General features: G+C 35.0%; 2 protein-coding genes across 2 annotated transcripts; both read right to left on the bottom strand.

Moving 5' to 3' along the window:
* Window positions 1–5,749: 5,749 nt before the first annotated feature.
* Window positions 5,750–7,850, bottom strand: LOC121786273 (40S ribosomal protein S14-3). The gene is made up of 6 exons (XM_042184874.1): window positions 7,752–7,850; window positions 7,070–7,189; window positions 6,901–6,946; window positions 6,342–6,427; window positions 6,116–6,245; window positions 5,750–6,002 (listed from the first exon to the last, which is right to left on the bottom strand). Exons 1-6 carry the CDS (start codon window positions 7,752–7,754, stop codon window positions 5,935–5,937), a joined length of 453 nt encoding a protein of 150 aa, XP_042040808.1. The 5' UTR covers window positions 7,755–7,850; the 3' UTR covers window positions 5,750–5,934.
* Window positions 7,851–8,516: 666 nt separating this feature from the next.
* Window positions 8,517–11,162, bottom strand: LOC121786272 (protein ORANGE-LIKE, chloroplastic-like). Its single transcript, XM_042184873.1, has 8 exons — window positions 10,780–11,162; window positions 10,486–10,603; window positions 10,287–10,394; window positions 10,015–10,101; window positions 9,859–9,935; window positions 9,616–9,743; window positions 9,115–9,248; window positions 8,517–8,856 (listed from the first exon to the last, which is right to left on the bottom strand). The coding sequence occupies exons 1-8, from the start codon at window positions 10,998–11,000 to the stop codon at window positions 8,779–8,781; spliced, it is 951 nt and encodes a 316-aa protein (XP_042040807.1). The 5' UTR covers window positions 11,001–11,162; the 3' UTR covers window positions 8,517–8,778.
* Between the last annotated feature and the right edge of the window lie 256 nt (window positions 11,163–11,418).

Here is an 11,418-nt window from a genome sequence, read left to right as displayed (position 1 = left end):
ATCCTCACAAACGAAGGCATGAAACTTGATGATCAAATGATAATACAAACAAACACTTAATTAAGTACAACAATCCCCAACCAACTAATTTGTTGTTACTAATTAAGTGGAGTAGCTTATTATAGCAGAATTGCAGAATTTGATATGTCAAACAAGTCAAGCAACATGCGAATTTCCGAATCATCTAACGGTTCAAATTCGATTTCCATATCCGAATTGAGTCCATTTTCCACAGCTGAAGTCTGCTGATTGTGATCAGTTGTTATCACTGCAGCCTCATTAGTACTATTGCGGTGGTGGTGCGTCGTCGCCTACCATACGCCCTCTGGCAATAGGGTCCCGTGTAAATTCGGCACAAGCTGAGTTCTTCCTTCAGCTGTGCATCACATGTTACAGTTACATTATAGCAAACCCTACTTTGATCTTTAATTGTACTTAACATTTAAATGGACATAATTACAGTTACATTCTAGGAGTGGCAGAATCTGTGGAGGCATTGTTCGCAGAGGAAGAAGTGGCGATGAGATTGGTTCTCGAGGAGGAAGCGTTCCCGGAGAAGAAGAGGCGTTTTTGGTGTGCGTTGCTGCTGGAAATGAGGAGAGGTTTGGCGGAGAAATTGAGGTGTCAAAATGGAAAGTGCACATATTTTTGTGGGGCAGATGAAAATGGAAAGTGCACATATTTTTATTGGACGGAGGGAGTATTCAAAAGTGGGATCATATTGTATTGATTTTTCCAACTCACTTTCCTTTACATTTCTTAAAACTCGTGCCGGAACCAAAGTGAACAATTATTTTGAGACTAAGGGAGTAATATTTTTTAGTTTGAATTTAATATAAATAATTGGATATATAGAATTACAATTTTATACTCTCACTATCCTTTTGAAAGGGAACGAGTTTTAAGTACATAACTAATATATTAAGAGTGAGATAAAAAGAAAAAATAATCCAAATATATAGTAGGGAATGAGTTGTACTTTATTAGAGAGAAATTCTCTTTCCTAAAATAGAAAGTGTATAATTTTAAAGGATAAATTAAAGTAGAGATAGTTTTTTTTTTTTTGAAGAAACAACGGTGGATTGATTAAAAGTATTCAACGATACAATCCGGAATGAGTTACGAGCTAGAATATGTTCTAACATATTGTTTAAACGACGAATCCAAGTAAGTAGTAACTACCACATCAGGTCTCTGTAGTAGTAATTGTTGACATTCCGATATGACGGCTCCGTATTCGGACCAATCGGGTGATGTGTTCATAATGGAGAAGACTACCCCTTGTGCATCTGTGTATATGATACCTTGCCCAGAACAGTGTTGAGAAACATACTGAAGCGTAGTGCGAATGGCTATCGCTTCAGATACACGGGGAGGCAGAATCCCATATTGACAAGATGAAAACGCATTAAGAAATAAACTGTCATGCGATAGCAATAAAGAACCTGTGCCGATCATATTGGACTCTGCGAATGTAGCGGCATCCGTGTAACACCGTCAGCTTTATATTTTTTTAAGGTAATGGGAGAGTATTAATATTATTAAATTAATTGAAATAGATTTATATTTAGTGTAGGTGATATCCTTTATCACGTAGAATCATACTCAGTCCTGCCTGATTAAAACTGAGTCTATTTTTTTTATTATATTATGCGAAAATTATAGGATCTATATTATTTCTTTAAATATTAGAAGTTTCAGCCCAAACCCAACTCACCTTTAACATATCCTTCATATTCTACATAAGCCCACATTTGTTTAACTTATCCTTCATATTCTACCCGTTAGGAATGCTTCAAACTTGAAAATTATTCTACCCGTTAGGATGCTTCAAACTCAAAAATAATCACGAATAGGGCTGCAAATTTAGTTCTGGGGCTTTAGGGTATATATACCTGATCTCGACTCGATACCTCAGTGGATTTTGGGTATCTAAAACCCAAAATTACAGGTGGATTCGGGAACGAGTTTGGGTAATTGGTGTAAGGATTTTCCATGTTTTGGGTATATATGTATATATGCCGGCCTTCGGAATCAAACGAAGGTCGAAGGACCAAAACTAATGTACTAAAATTGAAGTTTATACTTTGAATAATAATCAATAAGTGTCATTTTAATTTGAATAACTCATATACTCATCACAAATATAATTTAAAAAAACAGAATAAATTTGAAACACAATGATTTCAAGTTTACGGGTACCCAATTAGTAGGGTTCGGATACCCGCATCAGTTAGTAAAATACCCGAATTAATCCAGTATCAGGTAGGGTATTTTAGAGATTTCGGGTTTTGAGTATCCAATTTTTCATACTCCGGTATCTGAATATACAAGCCTAATCGCTAACACCCAAAATCAAGCGGAGACACATCATATCGTGAACAGGGGAAAACACATGAAAGTTCCATATCATGCATGAGTTTCGGAGGTGTTAAATAAATGCTGAGGTGTTACACGAAATAAGAGTGTGCATGGGTGCATGCACACGAGAGAAGTATGTTGCGAAGTTGGATATCAACACATAGCATAGAGTTTGTTAGATCTAGATCTATGATTTGAGTTTGTTAGTGGTAAACGCGGCTATATAAGCTGTTTCCATTTCAGTTGTAAGCTCATACTTGTGAATTAATGCTAAGTTCTTCTCCCACTCTCTCTTCTCCGTCGAGTAGTTCTATCCGTGTAGGTGCGATTCCGGTTACCGTTTGACCCCAATTCTGCACCAATTTTCTAGGGTTCATGATTCATAATCACGCGCTGAATGTTAGGTAGACTTTGTGGTACGCGCCGCCGCCGCAAATTGAGTGAATCAGATATGATATGTCTGCGCCTCGGACCGACTGTGGAGTGTTAATTTTAATAGGGTTTAAGGTTTTTTTTTCAAGGTTTAAGAACTCATTGTTTTCCATTTGCACACGACCCCACATCAATTTTTTCAACGATTGTTTTACGCTATAGATTTCGCCCATTCCCTTTTATTTCCTTTTGTTTAAATTTTTGCTATTCTATAGTATAAATTACAAGAATTTTATTTAAATAGAGAAACATATATAATCAAATTTCAGTTAAATTTTAAATTATGTGTAATTCATTGCATTTTACTAGTGTAATTTAATACCCCTATAATATATTAGAATAAAGAACTTAAATTGTTATACTATATGTTAAATTACTCTCTTTATCCCAAAAAAAAGACTAGTTTTCACATTTTGGAACGTTCTCTAAAATTAGACAAAGTCTAAATATGGAACGTTTTTCAATGGATAATAATCTTACACGTCATTTATTATGTGAAACCCACAACCCACTAACGATTATTCCACTACATTTCCTCTCTCTTACTTTTTTTATCCTTCTTACTTTACCAACTATACAATAAAATCCATGACATTTAGTTTATTAATTTTTTGGGACCGAAGGAGTATATCAAAATAAAAGGCTTAAATTGGTGTGAAGGAGAATCGAGCCCAAATCAAGTGCACTACTTCCATAATTTATTAATCTGTAATATCAATGTTTAATGGTAGTATTGTAGATTTGTTGTAGTAGTACTATATATCGATGTGAAATATTCAAAACACTAGGAAGTAGGAACCCATAGTGGCTCTGTTGACTGTTTCTAACGTAACATACGTAAAGTCTACCAACATATAATTGCAATTATGCCCAACTAATAGTTTTTATAATCAATAATCTATGAACCTAAATTAAATATATCTACTGTTTGGAAAAATTTTCTCAATTTTTTTGGCATTTATTTCTAACCAAAACCTCCTTCCCCAATTTTGGCATATATTATATATACACGGATCACCTTACAATGACTTTTCAAAACAAACTATCGATAGCAAAAATGAGAAGTAAGGTTGGGATTATTGGCGTTGGCATATTAACATGTGGCGCCACGAGTTTGACGCTAATCTCAAGACCTATAAATACTAGGTTGCACACCCCCCTCAATCAAACCATCAATAATAACATATTATTTTGTTCTTACAACTTCTCATTCAAGAAAATATGAATAACTCAGAGAGCGCCAGCTACAAAGCCGGTGAGGCCAAGGGCCAAGCCCAAGAAAAGGGTAACCAACTCTTGGAGAAGGCTGGCAATGCTGCTCAATCCGCTAAGGAATCACTTCAGGATGTATTAATATTTTCTTGCATTTTAATTTATAAATTAGTAGTATTATTATTCTTTATACTAATTAAAATTGTGCTTCAGGTTGGAAATCAAGCACAGGCCAAGGCACAAGGTGCAGTGGATGCTGTCAGAGATGCTGTCAACAAAAATTGACCCATTTTAATTATCAACTAATATACCCCTCCATAATTATGTCTTTTAAGACATCCCCTTTAGTATTGTTAGCTCTTTGTTTTTTTTTTGTTTTTTCTTAATTAGCTTTGCTTCGGTCGCATAGAGACATAAAATTAGTAGTATTTGCATCCTGCTCAAGTGGTAAAGGAACAATAATAAAAAAGGTACTACTATTCTTCATAAACAAATCTCTCATAGCATTATCTTCTTCAACATTCATATCAAGTGATTCTCCAATGGTAGGAGAATCAACCTCAATGTCAACCTCATTAATATTTTTCTTGAAATGTTTTCGACCCTTGACCATCTGCACGATCTTGAGAGAAAGGAGTACAAATATCATCCCAATTCTCTATAGTAGTAATTCTTTTCCTATAAGGTGCAACTTTTGGATTTGCCTACAAAACAATAACAATCACAGTTAACCTCACATGCACGAATATCTCCTATTCACCTAAGATCAATCAAAAATTACCAACTTAATCTGGGTAATGCAGATGGAAGTGACCATTAGAACCTGATCAACACTAAATTCTGTATATATCTATGCAGAAATCCAAAAGATGGCTTGATTTCAACTATGTAAAGAATCAAATTTCCTCCAACTATAATTATCTAAAAAAGGTTATCAATTTTCAGTTTCTGAAACAAACATTTTGGCTTCAATCTATGGCTGCAAGAAACCTATGATCCATAATTAATGATCCATTGAAGCTCCAAGACAAATTCCTAACATGATCCATTGAAGCTCCTAGACACTATATTTCCCTGTTCAGTGTTAAATGGAGGAGCAGCAACTACCAACATAAATAATCATGTAGAACTGAATATTCTTCATGAATTGAAATAATTGCATCAGCCATAATTGCAATCACAATTCCCTAATTTTGATGCATAAATCGTAGCCCACAAATCCAATCAACACCTCTATATAAATTCTGTTGTTGAACCATGGAATTAAAATTAAGGGTTGTAACTAAGCCACGTTTAAATATTAAATTTATACGGAGTAAATTAATTCAAAACGGCAAAAATTAGTTTACATCATTTCATATGATTTATGGATCCATATTTTTTGCCCGAGGTAATGATTATTATCAAAATCATAAATTCCTTAATTTAAATTAGTCAAACTGGATATCTTAATTATTTTATTCACGTCGTTATATCACTATTACTATTACATCAGTGTTTCATTATGCAAACACAAGTTTTCATTATAAAGGCGTATCGCTATATCTGATCATGTTATTTCAACATGATTACCTCAGCATAATTAAAATATGGAATTCAAAATCGTGGAATGAAGATACTGAACTGGCGTCTAACTTTAAATAGGACAATCAAATAAATTGTGCACAAAATCGATAGGACATCAAATAAATTGTGCACAAAATTAATAAGTAAATTAAACTGGAAACATAAGATCACCTAGAAGTTTAGCAAAAATGTTAAGCAAGTTTCAGCAAATATACTATCTCATAATTGTTCAATTTTTCAGAGGAGAAAAACACCAAACAAATTTTGGTTGAACTACAAATTGTTCAAACACTAGAAGGAAAAACAAACTCGATCCACTTCATAAAATTGCACAAACAATAACTGCGAGTGCAAATAGCAAAATTATAGCCTCCTTCCCCTTCTACCACCCTTTCGGCGGGTGCTGTCAGTCGGAATTGGAGTCACATCCTCTGCAAGGTAAAACAACACATCAGTTGTCAACGACTGCTATGCAAGTTAAATAAAATAAAACATGATGCAAAAAGGTATCACAACATTCACAGATAATGGAAAAATTACATACCTATGCGACCGATCTTCATGCCAGAACGGGCAAGAGCTCTGAGAGCAGACTGAGCACCAGGACCAGGAGTCTTAGTTTTGTTGCCACCAGTTGCACGAAGCTTAATGTGAAGAGCATTGATGCCGAGTTCCTGAGATGTTGCAAATGGATCAGTGAAACGGTAAATAAACATATGGTGACATGGAATGTTAAGTGGATAGCAAGTTTAGATGGAATATCTAAGAACCTTGCATCTCTGAGAAATATCTTGGGCAGCAAGCATAGCTGCATAGGGAGATGATTCATCCCTGTCAGCCTTCACCTTCATTCCACCTAAAACCAAAAACAGGGGAAATGTGATTCAGAATCAAAACCAAAAGTATTTTCCAAATCCAAACCACCTACTAATATAAGTAGTTAGTGTGTGAGAGATAGCAGGAGTGGGTTGATAAAATCAGGAAATATCTACAACAACATTGTAAAGAGTGGACATAAAAGAATCTCGCAAAGAAACTCAACCATCCAGGGTTCAATTTTGGCTAAATCATGATACTTATTAACTAGAAGCATGATTTAGCCATCTTCGATGACAAAACCAGTCTAACTTTAACTTCAGTAAAAAGCATACAGATCCAGTAAAATTAGAGCCATAAGCTAACAGTGATTTAAAAAAATATTATCACTGTCCGCAACAATGGGCCATTAATTAAAACTAAAAATGCAAAAATTTTCAAAAGCATAGCAAGTAACAATGCAATGGCTCAAAGACAGTATAAGCAACAAAATTTCAACAATATAAACAATACCTGTTATGCGAACCATCGTTTCTCTCCCAGATAAATCAGTAACATGCTGCAAATAAGATACATCACATTAATAATACTAAAAACTACTAATTAAGTAGTTGACATTATACTTCAGAGTCCAGACAATTGTAAATGTATTTAAAATGAAACTCAAGTTAAACAAACTCACGATAAACGTGTCATTGAACGAGGCAAAGATGTGAGCCACGCCAAAGACGAGCTCTCCATCTCTGGTAGCAGGTCCAAGAGTGACATTATCTTCCTTAGGCTCCCTGGTCTTTCTCTTCGACTATAAAATCCAAATATATAAGTACACAATAAGTCACATACTGTCAAATCTCATTCTAATACAAAATGCATTTAAAGTAAACCACAAGCAGTAACTCTTAATTTGGAATGATTTAGCTAAAATTTTGAATTCTATTCAACTACTAATAGCTGGAGATCAGGGATAACAAACTCTTTCCAAGAACAAACAAGCCAAATCAGATTAAACCTAAAGATCATTCAACATGTAGAATTGCTTTGTTCATTTATTTTACTCTAACCACCGTACACTAACCGTGTTTTTCCCCAATTAATCAAGGCAATTACAACAGTAACACGACAGAAGCGACTATAGCGATGGATGCAATTTTGATCCAATTGAAGGCGTTTTCATGAAAAAACACTTTGCATTAGCTCACACAAATCTGGATTATATAATCCAGATTACACTAAGAACAAGTTTTTTATATGCAACATTCAAATCCAAGCGAAACAAGCAGAACTGAAATTAAATAGAACTTTAAGAATCAAAAAGCATCTATTGAAAAAGAGTTCAACATTATGAAAGCAAATTTCAGATATACCATGGCTGCGCAAAGAGTGGATTTGCCTGCTTCGAAGCTCTGGAACAACTCTAGTGAAGGACTGCTGGGGAAGAATGTCGAGATGTAAGCGTCGCCATTTTATACCTCTAGGGTTTAGAACAATGGGTGCAACTTAAATGACCAAATTGCCCATGACGGTATTATTCATTTCCAAAATGTTTTAGATTCGGGTTAATATCACTTTTAAAATAAAATATAATTATCTTTTAAATAAAATAAAACCACAAAATAGATTGCGTTTGTTACCGTGTAAAATTAATATTTGAAGGAGAGAATAACGGTGTGAACAAATTTTTTATATTTTCACATCAAAGAGATTATATGTGATCTTCATTTTTTTCAAGAGCTTGTTATAAAATATTGTAAATTTGAGGATCTTCCGAAACCATTCACATTTCTAAACTTAAAAAGATAGATATAGGTCTTAAATTGATCAATTAAATTTGACAAACGCTTGTTTAAAATACTACTAGAATAAGAAGTCTTAAAAAATAGATATAAGCCTTAAATTGATAAGTATAAATCGACAAGAGCTTAATGAAAAATAAAATAAAATAAAGGGAGAATAAGAGGATAAACAAAAGGATATTAAAACTGAGTTCATACCATAATAATCTTGTTAAGTGGTTTGTTGATTTAGTTGTGATTGATGCAAACACTCAAGCTGTTAAGCGGTAGATTTTTCGAAGTAAGATTCAATTGACAAAAAAAAGGTTTTAATTGAGATATTCCTATTATCCATAACTCGAAAATAACTCGTTTGGAATAAAAATCAAGAGATGGAACTACCCCCACATTGCAAACTAGCCACATTTCTTCATTGTAGTTGTCACTAATATGAGAATGTTTGGACTCATTACATGACTTTTTAGCAAGCAACAAAAACACACTACTTCAGTGATACATGAATCATGGGGTTAGCTTGATATCATTTCAACCAACAACACTTCCAGTGAGTGTGGTAGTAGAATTGGCCCGAAGCAAAGGCCAAAACTGTGCTTGCTCTTTAGTCAAATGGTGCAAAACGAGGGTCATGCTCACTAGCCATTATCATCCCGGTGCAAAGGCAGGTGGGGCACATCACCTATAATCAACCAAAAACTAATCAGCAGAAGAAACATAGCAAATGCGCGCGAAACGTGCACATTGATCTCCATGGCTAGGAAACTACATCAACTTACTCTGTCCAAGAATTAATATTTAAATGAACTAGTACTAGCCGTGGAAAAGGAAAGAGTTAAATAAGTTCTATGGCTTGATTTTATCGTTATTCCATATCTCTGAGCTTTATAGGTGATAAACCAGAAAGGTGCACATTATAAAAATTCACAGAATTAAATACCTTTCCAGACCCAGAGCAATTTTGACACCTTCCTGTAGTTGGTGCATTCAACGGGCGATCAGTAGCGTTTGTAATAAGGGGTTCAGCAGACACACACAAACCGCTTGCTGAACAGCTGGCACATGCCAAGTACCCTATTCAAAAATAAAAAAATAATAAAAAGATGAAATGTTAGATACAAAATCAGTTGAGTAAAGGCTTGGACCCCAAAACTCGAAGTGTGCAAAGTAATGAAGTACATGTGTAATTCAAGTCTATACATATGGCAAAGGAGACATATTTGCTATGTGAGTAAATATGAGTAATTTGGGAAAGATAGACAGAAGGTACACCATATTGGAAAGTCTTTAAGATATCAAGTATAGGTGGTTTGGTCCACAATGTTACATAATTTTGCCATGATGGTTTGTGTAGCAATAAAAATCACATCAACAAGAAAGTTGTGATTTGATCCTTCCTAGTTTAGGAAATGGTTTTGTATTTATTAATGTAAATCATTACCAGTTCCATGACAGTATTTGCATCTTTTCTTCTCTTGCTGCTCGACGTTATTAATCTCTAGCAGCATCAATGCTGAAATAACCCCCACCGCTCCACCTGAGAACGAGGCAACAATAGGATCTACCTGACTGGAACATATAAGAGCAAGTGTTCCACAATTGCACGCATCATCAAATTTAGCTCGTTAGTAACAACATTAAGGTAAGCAGAGCAGTTTGGCCTAGAATTTAAGCATTCAATTACCTCAATTGCATTGGCAAATGCATTTTGCTTATGAAGTCTGCATATGAAGTTCCTCCTAAACCCAATTTTAGCTCAAGCTGCAATGTAAGATGATTTGATATTTTGAATTCATCCTTTCAAACAATATACACAAAATGCTCAAGATTAGGAGCTTACAGTTGGTGCAATGAGACCCCCAAATACTATAATTCCAGATATGAGCGAAAAGCTTGTCGTATAGAGATGATTCAGCGTCCTTGGGTTCTAATCAAAGAGATGGATAGTCAAGTTAGCTACTGCTGTATAACACATTTATAATATATGGCAACATCATGGAAAAGATAACGAATAACGAAAATAACAACTAAACAGTGAAAAGGAAATCCCTCAAGAAACATTTAAACTAAAGAATGAAGATTAGCTGAATATCCATTATCCAGGAGAGTTACCACATGAGAAAGAAAAGGAATCGATGATTGTATTTCCGGCAGCTCACTATCTTCATCGGGCTCAAATTTCATGCTTTTAATCCGTTGCTGCACTCTCAGCCTCCTCAGCTTCAGTGAAGGAAACAAATAAACATTAATCATCATTAAACTAGCTTTAGAAGTGGGAGAAAAGCAGCAAGAAATATATTAGTGATCTCACTTCTTCCATAAGAAGAAAAATTTTATTGCGCCGGCTTTGAACATTGTCTTGGATATCCTGTAGCTGCATCTGAACAAAATCCTGAACAGTCTCCGGCCCCTCTATGATGCAGAAATTGCTGCACACAAGTAATCAATGTCATTCATACGACAGAACAACCAATTAAATCAAAATAAAAACCGAATCAACTGAGCAAACACGGTTAAAAAACGATCGATTAGCTACTGACTGGAAACTGAGCAAACACGGTTAAAAAATTAATAAGACGAGTTAAGGAGAGTTTCTAGAATCAACCTTGCGGGGCTGTCGCTAGGAGTGGCGGAATCTGTGGAGGCATTGTTCGCAGAGGAAGAAGCGGCGATGAGATTGGTTCTCGAGGAGGAAGCGTTCCCGGAGAAGAAGAGGCGTTTTTGGTGTGCGTTGCTGCTGGAAATGAGGAGAGGTTTGGCGGAGAAATTGAGGTGTGAAGCGTGGGGAGACGATGTCAATGGAGCGTAGAGATAGAGAGAAGCCATGTATGTTGCTTCAGCAGCTCATCCAATTTCTGAGAGAGAGAGAGAGAGAGAGAGAGATGAATGGGGAGGGTTTGGTGTTGTGAATCTTTCGATGAATTTGTGTGACAACAGTGAAGATGGTAACGGATTTTTCGACGGAATCTTCAAAGCTCTATCGCAACCTGTGACTCCTACCTGTTGATTCCCAATACACTTCAAATTTTCATATTTTAAATTCTGATAAATTGCGGTAAAAAAAAGTATACGAGTCATAAAGTTTAAATGATTTTATCTGTTATTTCCCTTTTCAAATAAGTATTTTGTTGCAGATTTATTAATATTATCAAAACATAAAATTAAATGAAAAACAATGAAATCCACTATTTAGAAGTGGTTAGAAAATCCTAAAGACTCAAAATAAAATAAAACAAAATACTAA

Source organism: Salvia splendens, chromosome 22 (genome assembly GCF_004379255.2).
Source record: "Salvia splendens isolate huo1 chromosome 22, SspV2, whole genome shotgun sequence".
Classification (NCBI taxonomy): domain Eukaryota; kingdom Viridiplantae; phylum Streptophyta; class Magnoliopsida; order Lamiales; family Lamiaceae; genus Salvia; species Salvia splendens.
The sequence above is the reverse complement of the archived record's forward strand: the minus strand, read 5'-3'. Positions and strand labels throughout refer to the sequence as shown.